This window comes from Genypterus blacodes, unplaced genomic scaffold (assembly GCF_046128005.1).
Source record: "Genypterus blacodes isolate CSIRO-AG114 ecotype Tasmania unplaced genomic scaffold, CSIRO-AGI_Gbla_v1 ptg000022l_1, whole genome shotgun sequence".
NCBI classification, from domain to species: Eukaryota; Metazoa; Chordata; class Actinopteri; order Ophidiiformes; family Ophidiidae; genus Genypterus; species Genypterus blacodes.
In genome coordinates, this window is record NW_027466835.1 from 1,229,716 (window position 1) to 1,257,040 (window position 27,325).

A 27,325-nucleotide genomic window follows, 5' to 3' on the forward strand; every position below is an offset into this window, starting at 1 on the left:
AACAAAGTGGTGTCTGTCAGAGCTGACCTGTGGATCTGTGGGGCCCTAGACTTTAAAATATATAAAAGTAATGAATAATGTTACATAAAATTAAACTATACTTTATCCCTACTAGAATGCTTCTATGTGTGGTATTAGTATGTGAGCAGGCGTTTGTAAAAGCTCACCCAAGTAGAGCTGCTCAGATAACTAGACCTACACTGCCCCCAAGTGAAATCTTGCTCATACTGAAATACTGAATATAAACATCAATGTAAATGTAAATGTAGCCTGTAGCCATTGAGTTCATTGATAGTAATTTTACTCAAAGTACACCACATGGTTATTTGGAGCCAAAGTAGAGTCAAAAATTTAAAGTATATCAAAGGCAAATTTATTTTAATTATGTATGGATAACTTATGGAACACTCAGTGCCATATGAACAGTTTGTTAAAGATCTAACATCAATGTCTGTGTGGTATCTTAATCAGAGGTTTGTGTCTGTATCATTTTAAGCACATGACATAAAGCAACTTGAGCTTGTTCTTCTGACATTTACATCTCTGTCCATGACTACAAGGGGCCTAAGCCTGGAGGGCCCCATGGTTAGTGGTACCAGCATGGGGGCCACTTATACTGCCCAGACTGATAAGCTATCTGTGCTACTACCATCTACCAAAGACCTGAACCCAAGCTGCCTTAAAGCCACATTAATGTACATGGTTCATTTCAGTGTAACCCACTAGAGCCTCTACATATTCCAATGTAGAACCACTAGGTGGTGGTCTTTAATTGACTATACTAAAGGGGTTGCACTTGACTACTACTACTTGCAGAGAATTGCAGAGAAGATACTTTGCTTAGCCGATGTGCAAATTAAACTTTTTTTTTCATATAGAAACAAACTTATTCGAGAGTGAACTCTCCATGTACAACTCTCTGTTTCATCTCTTCTGTCGGGGAACAGGGCGGGACATGAAAGTATGTATTGTGATTGACGTACAGTCAGCGCAATGACACGGAGTTCCTGTCGGTAATGACGCCTACTTCAGAAAAAATGCCTTGGACCATTCAGAATAACATTGTTCGAAATATTTGGGTTGGTTTTATGTACCGGGCTATACTGGGCGGGCGGTGTTTGACACTAAGTGCTACGCCGTCGTGTGATACGTCTCGTGGAGAAAACCACAACTCCTACCATCCGGTACTCATTGGGTTAAAACCAGGCACACACAAAATGCTCCAAAGGCGACGTGGTGACGTAGCCTCTTTGTGTTGGCAAATCACGGCGCGCGCTGGGCGGGCTTTGTGAAGCCGTAGTTTGTGTTAGCAGGCTAACTAGAGAAAGAAAGCTAACTAACCGTGAGAGTGGAAGTGGGGCTAACGTGAAAGGAAAAGGCAACTGTCAAAACAGCTACGGGAACAGAGCTTCATGAAGTCACAGGGCTGTTAGGGAACTATATGAGCAGAGGTGTAGCCGGCGCATCTGAGACCGTGTTTGTCAGATGCCCGAGGAGCATTTTGGATACTACATCGATTGTCCCATTTCCAAACGGAAACCATTTCTGGACAGATAGTTCGTGCTAGCTAGCTAAGTGAATTCTTCAGGAGACTTTTCATTGTCACCTAAAAACCCAAACTGAATGTTTTATCTGTCATGAGTCCGGCCGGGTGCTCCCATGTGAACGGTTATAAGGTGGACAATTGGAAACAAAATCTTCGGGTCATATACCAATGCTTTGTCTGGAGTGGTACTGCTGAGACCAGGAGACGCAAGGTAAAGAAAACAACCCCGCAGGAACTGTAATGTTTCCAAAGCTAACATGAAATAACGTTACAACACGCACACACATACACACACACAGCTGAAGTGTAAACGAGCCTACATGAAGCACAAACACAGAACCGGCGGAGGTCCAGCAGCAATGTTTCGAGTTCTAGCCAGCTTGTTACCGGTAAGTTAGCTAGCTAGACTCCTGCTGGTGGAGCTGCGGCGGCATGTTGGTAGTTTGGAAACCCAAGTACCACAGTCACCCTCTGTGATATACAGCACCGCAGAACCGTGTCGAACCGTGTCTTAACCAGGAGCCCGGGGGCGAAGTTAGCTGAGCGGCACTATTCACTTGATGCTCGGTAGCAAAGCAGTTAGCTGGCTGGCTAAAGTTAGGTGTGAGGGGGTGTAGTGGCCACGGGCAAACGTTACTGGACCAGATTCGCCTATTGTGTCCCACACACACGCCATGCCTGTCCTTTAACGCGTAACTACCGCGTTCTCCAGGGTTAACGTGTGTTTTAACCGCACCGGTCATTCAGTGGCGCGTTAAGATGCCGGGATGTCAACTGGTGACCCTTTATTGCCAAATTGTTCCCGGGCTCATCCCACACCCTGCTCGGCCTCCGCGGCTCCGAGCAGCTCCCCACACTGTGATGTCATCCTCCTCACCGGGCTGCAGAGTGCACTTCTCACTCACATCACTTACTTTGAACAGCGTTTCCTTCCGTTCCCTGTGTGTTTCAGGCACGACGTTAACTTTGACAAGTCTGTAGATCCCACAGTTGGTTGAACAGTTTACCACAATGAGGTTGTTTTATTGCTGTTTGTGGAGATCTGTGCACTTCTCATGTGCCATACATTTTTATGTTCATATATTCTTCTGCTGATGAGTGGACTTCATTAGTCACCATCCAGAGCAGACTTGTTCTCACGCTTGCTCTCCTTCCTGTGTGCCTCTGTGCAGTTTAAGTTAAAGGTCTAAATGTTGGATGGTACCCGTGTATTGGAAGGAACTGATCCGTTGTGTTGTACTGTAACTGCAAGGCTGTTTGAAGGCAGAGTGGCCCATGGGTGCTGTTTGCTTTGTGACCACGTCGGATAAATGGCTGAAGCAGGCTGGTCGTTGATCATTGTTTATATAGTGACGCAATTACACGCTTCAACACAAGTTATAATGAGTTTGATCAACAGCACAAGTCTTTTATTCATTGCTTTCTATGTGCACAACAGAAACTGCCCAGCTGGGTTTGCATTCGATAAACAAGTGTGGGACATTGAAGGTAACATCGTCAATGTCTAGGTCAGTCGTTAAATGTCAAGACTGACTAAGCCTCCACATTTTGACTGAGAAATGTACGTGGACTTATTTGTCTTGGGAAAGTACATTTGTTATATTGTTGACAATTTACCTTCTTTTGATAGGTGAGTCAGTAAGTAAGTCATTTTTGTCCACTCTAGGCCACAAAGAAAATAAGGATTTATAATGTGCAGCATCGTGGCATGAAATTGGTTTCTGAACTGGCATCAGTACCCCGACTCCACAGACGCTCAGCCCAGACAGGTTGAGTTTAATGGTGCTGCGCGTTGTCCTGAGGGTCCTGCCAATTTATGATTTTTGTTGACTCAGAACATTTGGCTACATTTGGGCTTGGATCCCCTAAGTATGATCCTAACCCTCAACTTATTCTGGGAAAGTTGACAATCCTGCATGGATGCTGATTGTAATGGAGTCTCGGGCTGTGGTCAGTTCAGAAGTCGGTGCATTAAGGATATTACACCGTATGTATTTATGTGCATAGTGAATTGTCAGACTGCTTAGTTTATGGCTAATGTCAGCACTCGCTTGATGTGTGCTTAATAGCCTTTGGCACTCACCACACAACTTTACCCCGATGATCACACAGCCGCCCTCTGTCATTGTGTTGGTCTGTGGCGAGAAAGGGGGATTAAGATTCACAGTCCTGAGCCGCCTTTATATCTTCATCGCTTTTCAAACCCTCAATGCAGCAGCGCTGCTCCTGCCAACCGTACACCACCTGTCTTGTTGTGATGATTCTTTGAATTACATAGCTGTGAGTTATGTAAACAAGTCTGCAGCAGATGTTGCCGTCCTTTCAGTGTGATATGAAGGTTTGAAGGCCCTCCTTAAGACAAACATGAATAAGTATTATCGGTGTCTATGCTCAGGGTCAAATCTTGTATTTCCTTAAGTAAATAATTTTTGGTTGTCACCACTTAAGTATTGAATTGAATGTAGTCAAAGCAGAAGCCACACAGTCTCACTCTTTAGTTTTTTCAACAATCCATTTCTGAAAAGACATTCCTGTTGACACCAGACTTTTTAAAGAATAGCACAAGCTTAATCGAGCACTGCTCAAATTGATATGACTGTGGTCAAAAACGGGCTGGTGTGATGGCTATGATTTCCATCTCAACCGTCTCTGACTGGAGCTGTTACATTCACAGGCACAACCTCACTTTGTTTGATGTGTCACTCTTTATGCGTCTGCCATATTGAGACAAACACTGGATGTAGGGTACACAGTCATCTCTGCATGTGTGTCATACTGCATGAACGCCCATCTGCCAGGTTTGGAGACTCGACGAGCTCACTTAGTCCTCAAGGTTCACCACAATTTGAATCACTTATCGGCTCAACCTTGCTAGATCTATCTCATGTCTCACTGCATAGCCCTAGTGTGAATCAATGATGCTCACAAGTTCACCTCAAACATGTCAATTAATAACAGTAAACTCTTGGCTTTGGAATTTTGAAGTATTATAGTTCTTCGTTTTTGCTGCTAGGTCAAGCGACATAATTGTATGAGCGCTGTGTAATTATTCCAGCACTCTATTTAATGTTGACCTCATAGGTATACTTTAATTACCTTTACAGGTCCTGGCTGTTACCCAAGTCAGAAGAGAAGGACAATTTATTTCATTTATGTGAGAAGTGAAGCCATGAACCAAAGCCTAAGGCATCTGTTAACTGTTGTTTTTTTTTCATTTGTGCTCTGAAAGATTCTCCTTTGAAAGAGGCCGTGTCATATCTCTGAATACTGTTGGTGACAAACGAAATTTTTTGCTTGGTAGCTATAAAAATATTTCAAAGTCTATTGTTCTGTGCAGTGCCTTGTGTTTAGTTTAGGAAAGACTGTCGCTTAACAGCTGTGTAACATCTGTTATGGTGTCCCTGGTTCTCCTGTGCCCATCTGGATATACATTCTAAAGGTACTGTGGATTGATGGAGAGAGAAAGGAGTTGGCTGTTGACTGAAGCTTCTGTCTTGCTGAAGGCCGGGTGGGTGTGGGGATGGGAGTCCTGTGCCTCGCAACCCCCTGCACTGAGCCTATTTACCACCCAGCTAATCTGACATGCAGAGCAGGTGTAATACTGCTCCAGGGGTACAAAGGCAGAGTATTTCCCTCAGCTGAGATAGGCTCTGGTTTTTGTTCACCAATGAATTATGAGCTACAGTAACTGGCTAATGCGCCTCTGACATTGCATTGAGGTCTGAACAATCACCTTGGAATAGAGACTCCCATTTTTGCGCCTGTCCTTGCTATGTAGCAATGTTTTCAATAGACGTCAGTGGCACTGAGGCGTGACTGGTGAATGTTGGCATGGTAGATAAAACAAGCTCATCACTGCAGCTTACCCCATGTTGCCATCTTAATGCCATTACGGGGCTTCAATAGTGGAGAATAGAAGGCGGTTATTCAGTGACTGGCAAGTAGATAACATGCATTATTTCAATTGAATTGTTGAGTATACACTTTAACATTGTCTTCCACCTCCTCTTTTTTTTCATTTGGTTCTTTTCAGTAGTTTGCCCTCAACAAAACCCTGCAAGCTGTCATCCTCATTGCCTCGAGCTAGAATAAATTCCCAGACGATGTGCAAGAACATTGGTGGAAAATCTGTCACCTGCCCTGCATGCATCTAAAATCCCACTCTGGGAACAAATGGCAGAATAAATGCCAGTTAGGAGATTGTAGTCAGGGCCAAGTGCGGATTGGTCTCTATTATCCTGTTAGGATGGTTATTGTGTGTTACGTTGGTCCTCATTGAAATAGCCCGCTTGGTTTGAGCTTACAGTCTTGACCTGTGTGTTTGCTTGGGTTAGTTTTGGCTGAGGTATGCTTCATATTGAAGCATTTGAGTGGAGCTACACCCTATAGAGTCTGTGTCAGTTTGTCTCATCTAACAGCAATCCATTCAGTTCAACTGCAGGGGAGGAACTATTGTTCTGAACCATTTCCCCTTCCATCTCCCGGCTTCCTTACTCTGACTGTCCCTCATGCTATGCCGATTGTGTGTGTTAATGACTATGTATATATGTAACAAACTAAGCTTTGTCTGAACAGGTTTCTGATGTTTTGTTTGTCTCTAAATGTTTGTTCATGTTCCAAACAGTTTGGGCAATTTGTACAGAACTATGATAACACAACACACGGCTAAAGGCATGTCCTTGCTTTAAATAGTCGGGTTTATACGTCCTGTCCCCGCAGCTCCAGTAGTATTCATAATTTATAGTTTCTGAATGGCTAAGGTAGTGGAGAGATGGCGTGAATATTAATAACAGGCATTGTTATTTATTTTGTGTGCTCACCCATCAAGCAAAATGGACCCCACCCCCCTCTGCCCAGTGTTCTGTGCTATTTACTCTCTCTCTAAGAGGAGGTGGTACTTCTACCAAAATGCTGCCACCATGGAGGAATCTGCCAGGTAGTTAACCCACAGCCTCTATCTTAAGTGGAGTGGAAATGGGATGAGATGAAAGTGGGAGATGGGGGGTGGAGGAGAGAATTTTACAGCCATAGCTGCTGTGAAGTCACTTTGATTAAAGCAGTTGGGGTCATGATTCGAAAGGAAAGAGAGCTCAGATGTTTCTCCTCATTTTAATGAATAGTTTAGTATGATCAGAGGATCAGAGGAACGTCTTCCCCCTTCACCACCACAAACACTCTTTCTGCCTATCGGAGGGAAAATGGGAGAAAGGAGTTGCAGGGAAATTCAGTGCTAGGAAAGACTTGATGCGCTATATTTATATTTCAGGAAGGCACATTTACTTCCCTCTCTCCCTCCCTACTTGCTCCAGTTCACTCTCTCCCTGCCTCCCTTCCCCCCTCCCCCAGTTACTCACCACACTGGGGCACAGCCCATCCCAGAGAGCAGCTGATTCCTGTACTGTGAGCAAATCTTTGTCAGATCAGTCTCCATCACATCACAGGCCTCCCTGACTCATCAGCATACGTTTGTAGCATCAGGATCCATCTCTCCAGCCTCTTCACTGTCTTGGCTTTCTCCTCCTCTGCGCTCTACCGCTTCTTTTCTTACCCCTTTTCACAGCTTTCTCTCTGCAAACCGAGCCCAGACCAAACCCTCCTTTTCTCCACAATCTCTTGATTAAGATTGCTGGAAATTGCACACATTTGGTGCAGATATCAAGACCCGATTAAATGCATTATAAAATGTCCCCACAATGGCCTGCATCTGCATTTTGCTGTGCTAAACTGCCTCATCAATAACAACAATTGGGTTCTTTTTTTGGTTTCTATCTTCCACACCCATATCTAATGTGGCTTTGTGTCAGTCAGAATGGCTGCCTTTGGCTCAGTGACTCAGACTACACAAGCCTCCTTGCAGAGTATTCTTGGGCCTGGTGTGTCACATTGTGGGCTCCTTTCACATCACTGATTCCCATATGGGTCACATGTACTGTGTGTGCTCACTAGTGTGGGGCTGAACTTAATTGCTCCACACCTGATTTGTATGCAACAGCAATTAAGTTAATTGCACCACACTGTAATAAGATTGACATTTTGCGATAGGAGAATATGTGGCGATACGAGTTCCCCCTCCTTGTGGTTATGAGTCTGAGGCAGTAAGGAGAGGAAATGCTTGGCCTGTGAGATTGGACTATAACTGTGCTTAAGAAATCTTCCACTAGGGAGCAATCCTGGTACAGATACGGTACTGACATAAGCAGGGAAGTGAAGTTGGTGTTAAAGGGGCTGAGCGCCATGGTGCATTAGGCGTATTAATTGTGCCGCGTTACGTTTAGCCATAAAGCGGCAGAGTCTGTAAGATTGTGGAGTGGGAGTAATCATGAAGAACATGACCCCCGTGTTCCCCTGTGTACCTGCTGCAACCCAGTCCGCCCTCCATTCCATCTCCCCTCAGGAGACTGGGGACTCGGATCGGCTCCAGCCAGCTTTGAGCGTAGTGAAGATTCCCTGTCGGCCAAAAGCTTTTTCCAGGGCAGATTCTACAAAAGGTTACATACTGTCCTCCTAAGAGCAACAAGGGGGTGTCGTGTCATGGAAATGTCATTAACAAGGAGGAGAAAAAGTGGCTTTGTTTGAGCTCCCATAACATCATTTGTTATCTTATTTGATGTTTTGTTTGTAGGTGTGATATGGGCTATTCTAGGCTTAGGCATACATCAGGGTGTTTGTGTGACTGCAGGGGAAAATATATTAAAGTTTGGATTAAATTCCTCTCTGTGCCAGTAACTATCCAGCTCTCAGCCTTTCCTGACCAGACACGTTCACCTTCGATTGATCCCTCATCCATCTCGGGTTCATACTGATCCTCGCCCCCCATTCACTGTGCAATTGGACCACTCATTTGACCGCCCAATACTCGACAGACATCACTTCTCCAAAGCGTGGTGATCAGTGCCAGAGCCAGCCAATGAGGCGGCGTTCCAGCCCTCCCTTAGTACCACCATCTGGCTAATGAGCTGTCAGTCACTCTCCAGGGGCCAGCCAAGCCCAAAACCAAGAGGCAATCAATCTCCTCTGGTGTGGACACTCAATTACTCCCCATTGTTAAACCCTTGGACTGGTGTGTCAGCCTTGCTGGGGACAAAGCATTTTATCTGGAAATGGTACTCGGTCTTTAAAACAAAACAAAAAAGAATGAAGTTATGGCATTAGATTGTAGCACGATAATTCATTACTGGGGCTGTTTCTTGTCAATATATACTTACTTTTACAGTCACTAATAGCTTTGCTGCGCAGCTAGTCTGAAAGAAGTGCTTATAGATTTTTCTTGGATTTAATTTGTTCCCGTTTGAGGCTCTGTGGACTAGTGCCATGGGGATAAGGTGTAGACCAACCTGCGGTCTGATGAGGTTTAACTCCGAGGGGACCTTTTTGTGGGTCATCTGATCCCGCCACTCCATTGTGTGTGTGTGTGTGTGTGTGTGTGTGTGTTCTTTGGGTGGACCGGTTTGGTTCGGGGCATCTGGTAGCTGCGAGGTTTGATGAATGATCACGCAGGCTGTTGTTGGGCTCGGGGTAGACTGTTAACCATCTGTGCAGGCAAACACAAACACACTGCTGTCTGCATGTTCTACCCTCTTGCCATGCATGTTCGTCTGTTTTTTGTGTGTTTTGCAGCCTTTGTCTCATTGTGTGTGCATTCAGCCTGCCCACCAGTGAATTCAGTCCATGTTGTTTTGGTGCTCTTGTGTGATTGAGCCTTCCTCACTCTTTAAATAAGCAGCACTGTAGTTTGCTAAGCTTGTGTTTGGTGTGTATTCATGTATAATGCATAAACAGCTAGCCAGTTCATGTGCGTCATTCAAACGGAAGCCTGTTTTTTTTCAGGTTAGATTCAGTGATATCTGGAAATCAAGAACAATCAAACTGTCCCGAACCCATTGGTTCCCACATTCAATAGGCTAGAGACCAGGGTGTAGCTGTAATCCTTATAGAACCATCTGACAGTATGGGGCCACACCACATACTTACATACGTACTGTACAAGCAGCCTCATCCAAACACAAAGCATGTTCTACTCAGTGGACACTTAATCCGGGTTTTGATCAAGGATGGGACTGAAAAGAACGAGAGAGTGAAATTCATACTGTGCGTCTCCAGGGTTGCCTAGTATGATTACATATTGTAGGGCAAGCATTGTCTTGGGGCAGAGAGGCATGGGGGTGTTAAAACATCATCCTGCTAAGGCTCTGACAGGCTGCAGCCCCACGGGGTCGGTCGGTCGGCAGCATTGTTTAGAAACATCACCATCATTCTCCTTCTCCAGCCTTTCTGGGCCTGTTCATGTTAAATATAGAATGGGGAGAGACTGTCTAGCGTTAGCACAGGTTAAACATGTCAGTGTATATCTGTGCCAGCGGCATGATTGTGTGTAATTTTGTGCATTCATTTACAGCGTGTGATATGCATGTCAGCAACAGTTAACTTTGTTGATTGTGTGTGCGTGTGCAGAGAAACATGCAGGCTTGTTGAGAGTACGGCAGCGTGGTGACTCACCGCTGGTCTACATCGTATGGACTCTCTCCCCTCCCCTCAGCGTTATGTTCTTTGCTGCAGCTCAGTGGAGCCAGACCTTTGTCCACATCACCGACATCATTCCCTCTCCTCCTCAGTTACAGCTCATCATATTACCGGCTCCATTTGAATACATGAATGTGTTAGCCTAAATGCTGAGGGTGGAATAATGAAGGCAGAGCGAGAGAATGCAGGAGGAGACGGAAAAGCTGAGCTCAAGATGTGGGTTGCACCGAGACTTAGGACTGTGTTAAAGCCAGCATTCATGAACACTGGAGCGAAGGTCGTTGTTATCCAATGACCACTCACAGACTCAGTGGACCCACCAAGCATGTAATGCTATCTGAGACTCAGTGTATAGTTATATTGGAGATCTATAATCCAGCTAATGCCTTCTTGGGTTTTTTCTTGGTTCAATCAACAGCTGTGTCCATTAGTGGGTCATTTCCATAGGCACGGTACACACACCAACTTGTCTGAAAGTGCAGCCCAGATGGGAGACGCAGTGAAAATGTGAGCTCGCTACCTGTCTAACACTTGTTCCAGTCATCTGAGCCAGCAGCTGATCAATAGCTGATCTAATAGAACATTAAAAGCCCTGGGCGGAGAGTCACAGGACTGCTGACACTGAGGAATAGACAGCATGTGGACCGTGGTAAGAGAGACGGAGCAAAGGGAATCTAGGGATGCGGAGGGCGGGGTGGGAGTCTGTAGCAGTACAGATAGATTTTCTGCCTGTGGGGGCAGGGGAGGGCAGGCAGGGTGTGGTGTGTATTGGCAGGGCGTATTGTTTTTGATTTGGAGCTCTGGTGCAATGCAGGAGCAGCATCTCCGCTTAGGTAGAACAGGCTAAGAGAGGCATAACAATGGAAAAAGGATCTGTATTGTTGCTCAGTCGGAACACAGGAGTACAATGTGCCGCTCTGTGTTGGTCCCGCATGTGGGACTTCATACTTCTGCTACTGTCAGAATTCCTTATTTTTCCTTCGGTTAAATTGTAAATGTCAGTCATGATCTTGACTCTTGCTGTATATGGTCCATCTTCATTCTTTGTGCTGCCGCCTATTCTCTCACACTCGTTCAGGCTTGGCTGTCTCATGGATAGTTTGAATAAAAACCCAATTCAGCGACTACAAACCCCACTAACGCATCATCATCGCAATCCATGCCCAGTTAGGCTCAGCCAAAACACAGACCCGTCTGTAGAGTTTGTAGTGTAGTGTGGTGTAGCATGTGTTTGGTCTTATACCCACTCAAACTAATGGAAGAGTGAATATTGCATCGTTTCCAGCACTGTCCACTGGTCCAAAAACACAACTCCCCGTCCTTAAAAATAGGAGGTTCGGTTGCTCTAAACTAAACTGTTGCAACATTTTGGAGGACTATCCCAGCAGCCACTGGGCCAGAGGCAGCCGGCACCCCGGATAGGTCGCCAGTCTCGTCAAAGCTGTTTGGAGGAATCAGAATCACACGCTTCATGTTCAGGCTTTTCTGGTTTTATTCCTTATGCAAAATGTCTCCTTCATGCAATAGGCAGAACCCACAGGGACGAGGGTACAGAATGGTCCACTTTATTGAAAATGGGACGCACTACAGGAAGTATAGATGCCCCTCTCAAGGGGAACTGATAAAGCAACTGATGATCTAGTTACAGCAAAAGCAGTAAAAGTGGGATGACAAGTGGGATGACAAAAAGATCATACTATACATTTGTTCTTAGGCCGCAACTAATGACCTTCCTCATTTGTTTGTTATTTGTTTAGTCTCTCTTTCAATGTTGATGAGAAATGGCCACGGCAAGTAGTGTTATCTGCTGCCCCAAACCCCCCAAAGTATCCATTTCATGAGGCGATACAAAGGTAAGCGAGCTAATGTTAACCATGCATCCATCATCCTGGACGCGCGCCTGTCCTGAAAGGGTCACGGGGGTCACAGGGGTCTGGATCCTGTCCCGGTGTTCCCTGGGTAAGAGCCAGGACACGCGGTGGACAGGTTCCCAGTGTAACGGAGAGAGACGGACCAAGTCTTTCACGCTCACACCTCCTCTCCACCTGTGTGAGGAAAGCAGGCAGTGCGAGCCTTTAGAATCCTTTTAATTTCCTGTGAACACTTGGCTCTGCTGCCAGGAAACAGGAAGGAAAACAATTAGATGCTTTTTATTCTGCACCCAAAATCACACAACCCTAGTAGCTGTGTGGTTTTCATTTTACTCTTTGGCTGCCCAGCCTCGCCGGGGGCAGAGGAGACTTCCTTTTCAGAACAGAGAACTGGAAATAGATCTCTTTGGTGTGGGCAAAGCTGTTTGAATCTATTTGGGTGGCCCACTGAAAGTTTAGAAAACACAGCGTTGGCGCACCGCACAAATGTGTGACTGAATCCCGAGCCTCTTTCCCATCTAACCACTCTGCACCATGTGTCACCCAAAGAGACGGAAGTGAAACTAACTGGCTGAACCTTTTCTTTCTCTGGGATAATGAGCTAAGATGTTGTTCAAAAGGTGTCAGGTTGTACTATTGTATTCTCAGTCAAAAGACAGCAGCAGGCCCACAGCACTGCACACCACCGCTGGCTCCGTGTCAGATACCTTCATTTATGTGTTGTTAGGCGAGTTTCACCAAGTACAATTAAAAAGAATCAATCCAGCCAATCAATGTTTTTCTCTTTCTTCACCTTTTCTTCACTCTTTTCTTCTCCCTGTTCACGGCTGACTCATCACAACAAGCCTGTGCTCCAATAGTCTTTTATTAGACTGTTCTCTCCTCTTTTTGCATCGCCACAGTTACTCCATTTCTCCATTTGAGAGCGGAGGAGGAGGACTAGTTTGTGCATTACCAACATGCCTATCTATGCTGGCATGGAAATGGCCTTTTCTAAATACATCTACAGCTACGATTACAGCTAGATGAAGCTTTGCAGCAACCCTGAAGAAACATTGTCAGAAGCTCCCAGCATGCCGAAATGTTCCAAACATACTCGATTGGCGTCTCTTCCGTCACGTATGATCCTCTGGATGCCATTTAACCGGAGCTTTGATGGCTTTTCTGCTTCAGTCTCCTGAACTTGGTCCAGAGAAATGGGAGCCTCACAAACGGGCTTCAAGCTGCTGACCTGCTTCAGGCTTACTCCAGCTGAGCTGCTCAGCAGTGGCCACATAACTGCATTGTTGTAGAGGAGATGGGGCATTTATATTTTTTTATAGCCGGGGAATACTGTACTTTCCATAATTATATCCACAATCTTTCCTGTAATTACCTCCACCTGCATTCTGCCTGTGCTCCAGATAGCGGCGGCTCTCAGCCCAGAGATGTGTCGTGCCACCCTCGCTGAGCTCTCTGGGGTCAGTTCAGATGCTCACAGAAAGACGTGTGTGTGTCCGTCACAGTGCTACGTCTCCATGGTAATGAAGGTTCAAGGTTCAGCAGCCGCTTCTGAAAGATCTCAGTTCTTTCTTCTTATTTTTATTAGTTATTTTTGTCAGATGCAGCTACTTATATACACACACACACACACACACACGCACACACATTCACTCAGACTGCAGCTGTATAATATTTCTCTCAGCAGCGCTCCGGTGTTCATGACTCTTGTTCCCCCTTCAGATTTCTCCACTTGTCTGCCTCCTGTACGTTGTGTTCCTCTCTTTGTTCTCTCTCATGGCAGACTCAACAGTGTCCCTCCTCTCCCTACCTAAACAAATAGAACACATACCATCTTATCATTTGTACATACAAATACATAAATACAAAAACACATTCTCCATCTCCAACCATGTCTTGCTTTGCTGCTCAGACTGTGTGCGGCTCATCTTGCCAGATGCAGGATGCATTACAATGCACCCATTCTCTGGTCACTTCTGGGTGCTGTAGCTAAACCAATTACACACACTCAGCCGCTGTGCACATGCGTTTTCAGACACACGTCCCGCCTCCAAGAATGTGGCTGACATGCTTCAAATCACGACGGCTCGCATGTGTTGTGTTAAAATGATTGATTCAAATAAGGCTGATGTGCCGTTTGTCCCAAAGCCCAGTAATCTCTAGTCTCTATCAAATCAGGTACGTGTCCTCTTGACTGCCAGGACCGTGACTGACTGAGAGAGATCTGGTCCAGCAGGCAGGAGGCTCCGTTCCGTCTTCTTCTGTGACTCTACAGCTCTTACTGCTTAGGGATCTGTCTGATCGTCCTCTCCTTCCTCACCCTCCCCAACCCCCTTTCTCTCCATCTCTCCAGGCCAAGTCGTGTATCTGTCACATGTGTGGCGCCCACCTGAACCGGCTCCACTCTTGTCTCTACTGTGTCTTTTTTGGCTGTTTTACAAAGAAACACATCCACGAGCACGCGAAAAACAAGAGACACAACCTAGGTAAGTCACTCACTTCCTCACTCACCACACACAGACATTTGGAAACATGCAACATGGGCATGTCAGCCTAAAAAGCACCACCATTGTCTAGTAGTAAAAGAAAATAAGTAAATGAATAAGCGGGTCTGTTTTGAAGAGTTTCTTCTTTAATTTATGCTGTGTAAAATGAAACGATGATCAGCAGCCAGGCTAGATGTTCACTCATGTAAACAATAAAACCCTCACCCTCAAAAATACTATTACAATGGAGAAGTGATTCTATATTGCCCATCTCTACGTTAAAGGCAGGTTGGACATTCTATCTCTTCACATTGACATGCGCCCCTGTGGCCCACTGCAGTATCAGTCATTACCAGTAAGGGATTACCGGATTCCTCCAGGCAGCTTCCTCCCCCTCCTGCTCCTCCTCCTCCGAGCACACAGGGAGTCAAACCTCAGCCTTACACGAGCACCTTAACCAATCACATGTCATGGATTCAACACGGCGCGCTCCCCTTTGTCTCAGCCTTGAGGGAGGAGTAGACCGTACTAATCCACAGCTAACAGAAAGCAGAGTTATACGCTCGGCATGCAAAGTAAGACAATAGTGCTAATGAGCCAGAGCTTTATGTCGCCCTGACGACAGTAACCGACGGTGGATGCAGGGTAAACGTGGGAGTGGCTTTCATGGAATCACTTCGAAAAGGTATTTATTGGGTGTTAAGGGTTCCATCAGTCTCCAAAACTCGCTCTCCTGGAGTGGAAACAAGCTCTTTCACGTATCTGATACTTTACAATATGGACGTACACAAGCACACACGCGCTGTCAGGGTTCTCCAGTGTTAATGAGATGGCCGCTGTTTCTTAGACACACACACACACAGATACACACATAACACGCAGGAACTCATTCAGATTTCCCTTATGGCGTTACCTCACCTTCTGAGAATGGGTAGCGTCTAAAAGAGACAACTGTACAGTTAAGCTAAAAATAGGTTGTCACGGCAACAGCCGAGATATTGTTGCCGTGGAGTATGAGAATGGAGGAGAGAAAAAAAAAGGTTGATGGGTTAGTTGAAAACACAGGTGGAGTGTAGGAGAGGAACGTACATATTCCACGAACGCCGCTCGCCTCACAGCTCTCATGGCGGCTCAGCGCGAGGCCGCAACGCTCCAGATGTGGAGCTGAACACCCTGAACAGAACTAACCAAAGGTGTGTTGGTGTTTTGTTTGTGACACATTCTCCCTCTCTCCCCCCCCTCTCTTCCCCCCCCTCCTGCTTTCAGCGATAGACCTATTATACGGCGGAATATATTGCTTTGTGTGTCAAGATTACATATACGACAAAGACATGGAGCAGATTGCCAAAGAGGAACAAAGGAAAGCCTGGAAGTTGCAAGGTATAATGTTTTGTATGCTGTCAGAGAACTTAACGCAGTTGTCTTAACAAGGCTGCTTGATATCTCGGCGGAGTCACAATTTGTGTTATTTTTCCTTGTGCACACAGGCATCGGCGAGAAATACACAACATGGGAGCCGACAAAGAGAGAGCTAGAATTATTACGGCACAATCCAAAGCGACGGAAAATCACTACAAACTGCACCATAGGTGGGGAGGAGACGCTGGACTTTTTAATGAGCACAACTTTTCATCCTCAGACAGTGCGTGTGTGTGTGTGTGTGTACACCTGGGGTGGTACCTGAAGCCAACAGGATTGGGCACCGCTGCACTGGAAGAGCCTGGACCCGTTAATGTTTGATATATCGAAATAAGGCTTTTGTTCCCTACTCACTGTTCTCACTTGTATGAAGTGTGTGTGTGCTACGTGTGTGTGCTAAGGGGACACAGAGGGGACTTGGGGTCGACTCTTTTAGCCTCCGAGTCATTACTGCGCTTTGTTTAAGAACAATCAGTTGATGCCCTCTGATTTATCTCGCTGCTGCTTGGAAGTGTGTGAATCCAGCGGCCCTGTTGTGTTTATGAATCATTACCATGTCGTCACCGTTCTCCTCTCCTTTGTTCCCGCAGGTTTACGAGGGTTAATAAACCTGGGCAACACGTGTTTCATGAACTGCATCGTTCAGGCCCTCACACACACGCCGCTGCTGCGCGACTTCTTCCTCTCCGACAGACACAAGTGTGAGATGCAATCAAACTCCTGTCTGGTTTGTGAGATGTCGCAGCTGTTTCAGGAGGTACGTGTGTGCGCTCGCTCGCGTGTGTGAGCTCGTAAACCCCCCCGCCCCCGTCTCCACTAATCCCACCGAGAAGGGAAACAAAAGAATCACACGAGACTTTGTTTGGAGGAAACCAGGTGTATTTTAGGTTTTCTTGCCACAGCGACGCCCATGTTCCTTTGAAAGTGTTAATCCTCCGCAGAAGACCGAGTCGAAGACGAGACAACCCTGTCTGAAAGGAGCCGGCGGAGCTCCATTCAAACGAAGAAGTGGCGTGCAGTAATTACACCTTTTATTGAACGTGATCATTCAGAGCAAATTATATTGCAGCCATTTATAGCCTTTTAATCCTGGCTGCTCTTTGATGCAGCATAGTTCTCTCTCTCTCGCTCTCTCTCCCCCTCTCTCTCTCTCTGTGTGTGTGTGTGTGTGTGTGTGTGTGTGTGTGTGTGTGTGTGTGTGTGTGTGTGTGTGTGTGTGTGTGTGTGTGTGTGTGTGTGTGTGTGTGTGTGTGTGTGTGTGTGTGTGTGTGTGTGTGTGTGTGTGTGTGTGTGTGTGTGTGTGTGTGTGTGTGTGTGTGTGTGTGTGTGTGTGTGTGTGTGTGTGTGTGTGTGTGTGTGTGTGTGTTCCTCAGTACAGCTTTTTACATGGAACAAACTTAGTGGCTCTGAATGTTGCGTAATCGCTGCTTACGTGCCTGTTGGCGCCCGCACTGCCTCCCTCTCTATCTGTCTCTCTCTCTCTCGCTCTCCTGCTCTCTCTCTCGCTCTCGCCCGCTCTTCCACCCTCTCATTTCCCAGTATATATGGGTCCACAGATGGTAAGCGGTGCCATAATGTGTTGAATCATCGGCGATCACCCCCACAACAGACGAACAGCCCTGTCTCGTCTCGCTCGGCCGAGTCCTTCAGCCACGTAAAGTGCGAGGGAAGTAATCGCTCGCATCCATCTTCCAGGAGCGCCGCCATTGTTTGAGTATTTAACGGCCTGAGACAAAATGGCAACAGTCGTCTAACAATAGAGCCCGGATAGGATCTATTTTAAAAACACGCCCCAATATTTCAGTGCCCCTGTCCCCGACTCACCCCCGGCTCCCTACCCTCATGACCTCCTGACTCCCATCCTTCAGCATATTTACTTTCCCCTTTTCCCTCCATGTTGTTATCAAACGCTGCGTCTGTCTACCACACACACACACACACGCACACACTCACACTCACAAGGTGTTGTGAAGGGGAAAGGTGCAGCCCTACTTTGATCAACTGGGGCCGAGCCTGTGAGTGTCTAAGCAGACGTTGGAGCCTCTTATAGCTCAATCCCACTTCAGAGGGAACGCTGCGGATTAAAGCGCTCCGTGTCCGACACGTACGCGCCCGCGCCGCAGACGGGAGCGCCCTCTCTGGCATTTACAGACTCCGGTCGGTTACCTCGCAGTAGTGGCTGTACGCCGCTGGCTCTCGGTGTACACGCGTCTCCTGACCCTGACCTGGATTGTCACTCACTCCAGTTTCCATGGAAACCCAAAGACCATACAGATGGGTCGAAAACGCTCCGGTTTGTCTCCCTTCCCCTTTTGTGTCGCACCTCCCTTCCCCCTATGGAGGGGCTGTCACTGTGATGTGTGGTGGGTTTCATTCAGATCTGATGAGGCGCCTGGAAAAACAGCAGTTAGGAGAATCATATAATAAACATGAGTGATAGTTTCCTCTTCGTCTGAGAAGATCTGCAATGAATAATGAATCAGCATTGAGGAACATGTTAGCTTCACGTCTGCCCGAGAGATGTTTAGATATCACACACACACACACACACACACACACACACACACACACACACACACACACACACACACACACACACACACACACACACACACACACACACACACACACACACACACACACACACACACACACACACACCTACACAGACTCATCTCATCACCACACCGGCTCTCCCTTTCCTCCCTCCCTCTCCTCCAGTTCTACTCCGGCCACCGCTCGCCCCACATTCCCTTCCGGCTGCTGCACCTGGTGTGGACACACGCGCGCCACCTTGCAGGCTACGAGCAGCAGGACGCCCACGAGTTCCTCATCGCAGCGTTGGACGTACTACACAGGCACTGCAAAGGCGACACAATCCGTAAGCTATCTGTATATCACACACAAGTTTCCCAGTGGAGCCATCTTCCTTGTCAAGCAAACGTGTGTGTGTGTGAGATGAGAGTTGTGCATTTCACGGTGAGCAGCACATAACCTGGACTTTGTGTGAGAAGATTCAATGTTCCGGAGATGATGTAATGATGATTACCGCCAAGCACGGTATCGAGTTCATAATGGAGTCCAAGGTTGAATATATAGTATGTACTTTATGAAATATGATAAACAGAGAGATGAGAGGAAATCACATAAAATAACTGGCATTTGAAGCAGCAGGTTAGATGATCAGATGCTCCCTTTCGTCACTCTTCTCCCACTGCCTCACACACACATTCAGCACTAAAGAATCTGCCCCACGCTGCGCTCTATTGGAAGCAGGTCCTGCAGGTCCCACGGGAAATCCCGACGTAATGCAGATCTCTAGATTGCTGTTTGCTCAACTCTGTCCAAATCAGGGAAAGTCAACAAAGAGGAGCCTCATTTGACAGATTGAGAGGAATGTGTTTGGGCACGGTGCCACCTCATGTCTCCCATCAGGCCTTTGATGTTGTACCTTAGTCGCGGTACATCGTGGGTTAGATCACTTCACTGGAAGAGTACCAAAGGAGACTGACAATGTGGTCTACCAAGGGGGACTGTGAGCAAGCACTGTTAGGAATGTGAATTGTCTCGGCTGCTGCGCCACGACGGGCTGTGACTCACTCGCAGACCCCACAGTGAGGCGCTCAGCCATTGGCTACAGGGAATTCCCGGGAGTTGAGAAGTGGCAGACTGTGGCTCTGCTGCAGGGGAATGCGGAAGTGAGAAAGAGGGTGACAGAGTCCTTCAGAGGTGCTAAAGAGGTTGTTGGCCTTGTGTGTGTGTGTGTGTGTGTGTGTGTGTGTGTGTGTGTGTGTGTGTGTGTGTGTGTATTTATACCTGCTTTGTCTCTGTGGCGCCCAGGAGACGACAACGGGAAGAAGGCAAACAATCCAAACCACTGTAACTGCATCATTGACCAAATCTTCACAGGGGGACTGCAATCAGATGTTACCTGTCAAGTTTGCCAGTAAGTGCTTGTCTGTTTGTCTTTCTGTGTTTTTAGGCGTAAGCCTAAATTTACTGAGATAAAGTCCCACGGGAGACATTTACTGTCCATTTAGTTTGAAACACCATTGCAACTCTTGCTATGCCCACTTCCGTCTGTTCCTCCACGCACTTATCCATCCGTCCATCCGTCCTTATTATCACCAGCTCTCAACTCCAAGTGTCCTCTCACGGGACTGCTGTCGGGTAATCGAAGTGGACCCCACGCCCACACACACACACACACACACGCACACACGCACACACACACACACACACACACACACACACACACACACACACACACACACACACACACACACACACTGCTCCTCCTCCCAGAGTTGGTGAATCACCGGTTGTGTCCTTTTCTCTCCACTGCTCTTATTTAAAGGCCCAGTCCCTGCGGAGCGTCTGTGAGTCTGTGAGGGGTTTGTCTAGACAGCCACACAAACCTAAGTGCTTCCTGCCTGCCAGCCTGTACAGCCCCCCCCCCTCCACCAGGCCCGAGTGTACCTGTGTGAAGAGCGTCTCGTGTTCATGTCAGGCCGGATTAGTAGTTTAGCTTTGGTGTTGTGGGACCTTGTGACCTCAGTTTGCACCACGTCTCTAAGGCCTGAAGGAGCGGCGGATGGATTCCCCAAGATTCTTCTTATGTAGGTGTCATACATAATGCAGGAGTGCTTCTTCTACTGACCACTTGCTGTAGTGGCCACCTGCTGGTGTGATTAGGAACTACAGCACCATGACTCATCTAATCAACAGTGATAATGTGTCAGAGCCCCGCCCCTTTATGTCCTGTGTGCATTCTACACACAAAGCTTTTTTAGTTTATGCACTTTCTTGCTATCATTGGACTGCAGCTCTACAAAGTCCTTGTGTAAAGCACATTTTCTCTGAACTAAATAGCAGATTGTGGATGGTGATCAGGGAGGGCATTATGCACTTGCACACACTCCGTCTCAGCAGGCTTAAACATAAACATGATCAGAATCTATGGAGGCTGTTTATAGTCTCTGTCATCACCTTTAATCAGGACATGTATGTGATGGACAAACTCTAATCCTCACACTGTGTACATCTATTCTCTTGCTCTCCTTTTTTCCTCCAGTGGCGTTTCCACGACGATAGATCCATTCTGGGATATCAGCCTGGACCTGCCCGGCTCGTCTACGCCTTTCTGGCCCCTCAGCCCCGGCGGGGACGGCAGCGCAGTGAACGGAGAAAGTCACCTGACAGGGTCCACCACGCTCACAGACTGCCTACGCAGGTACAGCACCTCTCACCTCCTGCTCCCTCATGAACAGGTCATGGGGTATCTGGCCTGTGCTAAGTGAAGAGAAAGGACCTACACAGGTGAAAAGGCAGACCTGCTGCTATGTGCTGATGAACAGAGAGAGAGGATCCTCCGATGTCAGATGGAATCATTAATTAACCACGAGACCTGGGGAGAATATGATGCCTGTCATTTCCTTTAAGTTTCGTCTTTTCCTCTCCTCCTCTGTAACGCTGTGGACGTTCAATGCCTCCACTTGTTGTGTTATAGCCGTGCTTCCTTCCCGAGCCCTTACTCGGGCGCTCACACGGCGTCTCCTCACGCACAGCAGCCCTATTATCCCTGGATCTCATCTGCTAGCGTCCCCAGGTTGGCAGAGCAGGTGTGACCTCTGATGCTGCTACATGTTTGCAATTTCTTTTCCTCTCCTCCTTATCTCATTCCATTCCCTCCCCTCTCCATCTAATTCCTTGTCCCCTGTGGCCTCACTCTGCCTCTCATTCATCTCGTCCTCCCCCCTCTTTCTCTTTCCTTCTGACTTTTTTTTTTTTACCGCAGCTCCTCACACACCCCTAGTTGCTGCAGCAAGTCTCTTAAAGGTACAGCATAACTGGTTGTTGCTGTTGCCATGGCGATGGAGGCAATGGCATTACCAGTAGGGCTCTGGGGTTGGGCAGACTGCACCAAAACACAACAAGCAGATGCACAGACGCTCGTATACGTTCAGATAAGATGGTGCCAGAGTTCAGACTGGACATTGAGGAGGGGGGGGGGGGGGGGATGCAGAAGCAACGCTCCAAGGGCTGGGACTCTCTCCTACTGCACAAGAACTCCTGTGTTTCTGATGCCAACAGCTGACTGAGTGTAAATGATGATGTAATAATGTCTCATCGGCTTGTTTGTTACAAAAAACACAACACACAACGAAGAATCCCTTAGATTCAGTTATTTAAGAGGTGAGAAACGTTTACCGATGTGAGACACTTTGCTCAATCAATTGAATACAGAGTAAATGGAAGCTAAGAGTCCATTCTGAACCGTGTCATTTGAAACAATAACATGATTCTGGACTCAACAGGACGAACAGATGTGACAGCCGACACGCGTGTGGCCCCGCATGTCCTCGCTCACCCCTCTCCCCCCCTCTCTCTCTCTCCCTCTCCATCTCATCCCTTGCCCTGCAGGTTTACACGGCCCGAGCATCTAGGAAGCAGTGCCAAAATCAAGTGCGGCGGTTGCCATAGTTACCAGGAGTCCACCAAACAGCTGACAATGAAGAAGCTACCCATCGTAGCGTGTTTCCATCTCAAAGTGAGTTAGCTGGCGGCGCCGCTCCGCCCGTGGCCTCCTGCTGCATTATGGACCGGCGGCTCAAACACCAGCCAGCCCTGCAGAGCCTCAACCAAATCTGCCTGCTAGAGTTTATAAAAATCATTTCTTACTGCAGTTGTTGTAGTGATTTGTATTTTTTATTTTGTTATCATTTGTCTGTAATGCGATTGAGGGTTAAATGGAGGAGGAAGAGGAGGATGTACGTGTGGAGGAGCTTCACTCTGACATGAATACATCCATTTACAATGACATTATCTAGGTCATAGTTCAATTTATGACTATTTGAACGGCGTTACGTCGTGTAGGCAGCATTCCATTACAGTCCGATTACGGTAATAAGCGGATCGTTCTTCCTCACAGCTGCTCAGTGCCTGTAAAGAGCAGCGTCCCTCCACTGCACATGTTTTATTTATCGCACAATATTGGAAGCTTGTTATGTATTCATGACATTCTTAAGAAGGAGCTGTAAGAGGATTGTCTTGGATGGCCACTTTCCTGTAATCATGTTACATGTATGTAAATGTACCTGCCAGGGTTCACTCACCAGCGCCAGCCTTTGCTTACCATGTTGTGTTTTGTTGTGGACGAGGAGATCAGGTGATGATGCCCTGTAATGTCTAAACGTCTTTCCTCTGGCTCCCCCTCCCCCACTGTGCCTCCTCTCTCACTCTGGCTTTGCTTTGCCCCCTTCCCCCCTCTCCTCTGCTCTGCTCTCCTCTCCTCTCCTCTTCGTATTTCCTCACTCTGCCCGTCTCCAGCGGTTTGAGCACTCGGCTAAGCTGCGGAGGAAGATCACCACCTACGTTTCCTTCCCGTTAGAGTTGGACATGACGCCTTTCATGGCCTCCAGGTGAGTCGGTCCCCCTTCCACGCAGACAGGAAGTACCAGCCTGGACTTACTGCAGCAATTTAGGAACACACTTTTCCCTTAATTCTACATCTAGTAATTGTAATTGTATATCTCCGTATTTGTATGTATTTATTCTGAAACGGCTTTATAACACACATCAGCTCCAGTACGGACCCCTTTAGTGTCATTAGAGCTGCAGCAACAGTGTAGCCCCACCCAGGCTGAGAGAGAGCGAGAGGGGATGAGGGAGAGAGAGAGAGAGAGAGAGAGAGGGGGTGAGACTTACACAGGCAGGGAAGCTCGGATGCCAAATACAAAATAATCCTGCCACCTAGTGGATGTTGGCCATGCTGTCACATGTTGATACCAGGTAAATACTTAAACCTGTCTCCCTCTTCTTCTTCTCCCACAGTAAAGAGAGCAGAATGAACGGACAGTATCAACAGACGGTGGACGTATTAAACAACGACAATAAGTAAGTTTCTCCCTCCAAAATCACTGATTTAGCAAAAGGCCCGTCGTCTGCAGAGTCTAGATGTCCTCCATGATTCATTTTTAAATAATTGTTTCTACTTTAGCGCAGCGGCACATGCTAATGACCTGCAGCAGCCTCACCACGTCTCCATATGAAACCAATTCAAAGGCCATTAAAAGCTGCTTGATCTCCTCATCTATGGCAGCTGCATATTTTTCATTTTCCAGGGCATTTACTAGGAATGCAGTGCTGAAGTGACTGATGTGTTGGTTCTTTAATATATAATTAGAAAAATGGAGTGGCAGAAGCATGTGGAGGATCAGGGTCTTTATGGTTCTCAGTCCGGGCCTCCTGAGTGTCACACACAATGCAGCTGCTCCTTGTTCTCCACGTTTGTCAGTAGTAGCTCTGGTTGAGTTTCCTCGTCGTCTTTTCCAGCCTGTTCACCCGCCCGATGCTTTGTGTTTGCAGGTATTCTTTGTTTGCGGTGGTGAACCACCAAGGCACGTTAGAGAGCGGCCACTACACCAGCTTCATCCGCCAGCACAAAGACCAGTGGTTCAAATGTGATGACGCCATCATCACCAAGGCCAGCATCAAGGACGTGCTGGATAGTGAAGGGTAGGAGCGAGGATGGAGACATCAGCAGGATGTGACACACACACACACACATTCTCAGTCTAATAATGTGCTGTTGTTTCTTCTCTCCCCTCAGGTATCTCTTATTCTACCACAAACAGTTCCTGGAGTATGAGTAATCTGTGACCACTGACCATAATGAACCACCACTCATTACGAGAGTCAAGGGACTAGGGACAGGATGGAATACACACACACACACACACACACACATGCAGACACACACAGACACACACATGCAGACACACACACACACACACACACACACACACACACACAAACCTACCTGAAACTCTCTACCTGTCTGCTCCTCCGACTTGGGAGCGAAACAAAGACGTGTGAAATCATGCAACCTTTCAAAAGAGAAAAAAAAAAAAAACAAGCACTGAGCTACTTCATGGCATCTACTTGACAAAACTGAATGAGGAGGAGGAGGAGGCGGAGGAGGAAGAAGAGTCGGGCACTGTCAGTTCCAGGCTCGGGCGGAGGGAAGAGGCCTCGTCCCCTCGCTCTCTCCCCCCCCTCCCCCTCCTGGTCGCAGGGGCAGAGTCTGAGCGTGACTGAAGGGTCACAGTGATTGGGCACATCTGGAATTTTACTACAGTATTCTGACCCCCGGCCCCCCCACCAAGCCCCTCCCCCACCCCCCCACCAAGCCCCTCCCCTCCATTTTCAACCCCCCCCATGGTGCTCACGTTTCAACTGACCAAGCATTTAACTCAGTCATGATGGAAAGACCGTTTGTTGTCATATGCATATAGAACTGAACGCAAAAAAAAAAAATGAAATAAAATCATCATATTATGAACTCTGCAAGAACATTTTTAAAAAAAAGTATGAGTATGATTCTTATCATTTGTGAATTTAGTTATGAAAAATACTGTATGAATCTAGTATACTTCTATTTTTTAAGAGCGAGCGGATCATGGAGAGCTTGGAGACGCTGCCTTTGCCAGTTGCTGGGGAAGCGCTGCCATGGAAACTAAACAGACTTGGACCTGAGTGTGCTCATGTTCCATTATTTACTGTGTTGATTGTTTTATTTTTAAGTCTGGTTAAGGGCAGGGAATATCTATTTTTTTAGTAACTCATTGAATTTTTGAGTTTTGTTTACTGTTCTTTTGGGTGTCTTTATTTTTGTCTCAGTCCAGTCGTCTGTCCCTCGCTGTCCTGGTACTGAACATGTTTTTGCTCGTACTATTCTTTCATTCTTGTGGAAGTGTTGGCATAATGATGGTGATTAAATTGGCTCACCGTTTGCTGTTTTAAAGTGTATGTTGGATGTGAGCTTTGGGTTTGTGAAAGAGAAGCGTCACACACTTGCGTCACGTCGGGTTCCTGTATATGTGAGAAACGCTGCGGTTCTGCCTCATCCATCATCTTGAATGCTCCGTGCAAAAAAGAAACATAGTAACCTACCCTGCATGCCACGGGGCTCGTATGATCTGCTAATATGTGACAAAGGCCTCGGGGCTGCTGCCTGTCAGGGGGGGGGCATCATGTGAGGTATTAACAGGACAAAACAAATTGCACGTATACGGGCGCTGTGAGAACACAGTCTGGCTCTCAATCCAACAGTGTTAATCTTCACCATGGCAACCACGCGGCTGGCGGAGACCAGCGTGGTCCGTGGCGAGTCTTTCCTCTGCAGTGCAGTAAACCCAGCGCTCGATTCAATCAGTATGCTGTCAAGTCTGACTCTAGATAACGCACATACACACACACACACACACACACACACACACACACATCAGGGTGTTGTGGTCTGTTTTGTTTGAATATCACCGATCATGTATGTAAACAAAAAAAAAAAAGAAGATGAATAAAAAGTCACTCATGTATAAGATGAGGCCCGAACCTTTATGAGAGTAACACCACCCCCCCACCCCCCGGCTGTTTAAGCTGCTGTGTCAATGAAACAAACACGCCTCTGCTTCGGTCAGCTGCAGACGCTCTGGAACCCTCAGCTCGGGCGTGGATCAGTCAAATCACAGACTTGTGGAACGTGGCACCTTTGACGAGACTTTGACGTATGGGAGCAGATAAAGGTCACCCAAGGACATTCAGGGACGCAGCTGAAACGTAAAGGAAGACAAGAGCTTCATTGTCTGTTTCAGTGATTAAACTCAGAAAAAAAAAAAAAGATGGAATGTTTGTCTTCTGTTTCACCGTTCACTTTGGCACGACTGGTTGATTCTGGTATGAAGCCTGGGTTTCCCTCTGCAGGGTTCTGATAACGGAGAGAGGAACAGGCGGCGTGTGTGTGTGTGTGTGTGTGTGAGAGACTGAGTGCAGCAGCACCCTGCAGCACCCTGACAAACATGCACCGTCACCTCCATCCCTCCTCCATGTCTCACTGTGTCACACAGTGGCTGGAGTGAAGTGTTTGACTGTGGCGCCACCGTGTGGTAGAACCCAGAAACACGGATGAGTTGAATATTAAACTGGAGCTCATCAGTGCCTGAAATTGCACAGAAGCTGCAGGTTTGATCACAGATGATGATATTCGGTTTGGATGAAAAATGAAGACAATGTTATACTTGTAACATTCTGCAAACATTAATAGAATTAGCAGGTATGTTGCAAAGATGGCTGGACAATACAACATGTTCTTATAACTGGACTGCTCCATCTTTCTACAAGTTTGTAATAAAAGACCTTTCTTAGAACACATTGTGATCTTTAGAAATCCCTGGAGAAGTTGGATATAAAGAGAAACAAATCATTTAATGGCCCTTTTACTGAAATATTTCAATTCAGCACCAAAAATATAATATATATTATTTATAGTTTATTGGTTCAACACATTGTTACATAAACATTTAATTGGTTTGCTCCATTAAACCTGTTTTGTGTTATTCAACACAACACAGATCTGATTTACAGTCAAAGAAGGAGTGAAAACAATAACAATAGTGAGATTTGCAGAAGCACAAAAAAAGAAGAAA

The 27,325-nt window shown here is 46.8% G+C and overlaps 1 protein-coding gene across 1 annotated transcript; it reads left to right on the plus strand.

Moving 5' to 3' along the window:
- Positions 1-1,284: 1,284 nt before the first annotated feature.
- On the plus strand, positions 1,285-26,221 carry LOC142992626 (ubiquitin carboxyl-terminal hydrolase 22-like). Its single transcript, XM_076143114.1, has 13 exons — positions 1,285-1,757; positions 14,291-14,423; positions 15,690-15,803; positions 15,911-16,012; positions 16,433-16,599; positions 18,564-18,723; positions 19,683-19,788; positions 20,917-21,075; positions 22,266-22,392; positions 23,172-23,263; positions 23,676-23,738; positions 24,210-24,359; positions 24,454-26,221. The coding sequence occupies exons 1-13, from the start codon at positions 1,638-1,640 to the stop codon at positions 24,494-24,496; spliced, it is 1,536 nt and encodes a 511-aa protein (XP_075999229.1). The 5' UTR covers positions 1,285-1,637; the 3' UTR covers positions 24,497-26,221.
- Positions 26,222-27,325: the final 1,104 nt, after the last annotated feature.

What these genes read in the sequence shown, in the direction of transcription:
- LOC142992626 (XM_076143114.1), top strand. Translation starts at nt 1,638, where the DNA reads ATGAGTCCGGCCGGGTGCTCCCATGTGAACGGTTATAAGGTGGACAAT. An exon ending in AAACAAGAGACACAACCTAG is followed by an intron (nt 14,424 to 15,689) that starts GTAAGTCACTCA and finishes TCCTGCTTTCAG; the next exon opens with CGATAGACCTATTATACGGC. An exon ending in CTCACAGACTGCCTACGCAG is followed by an intron (nt 21,076 to 22,265) that starts GTACAGCACCTC and finishes CTTGCCCTGCAG; the next exon opens with GTTTACACGGCCCGAGCATC.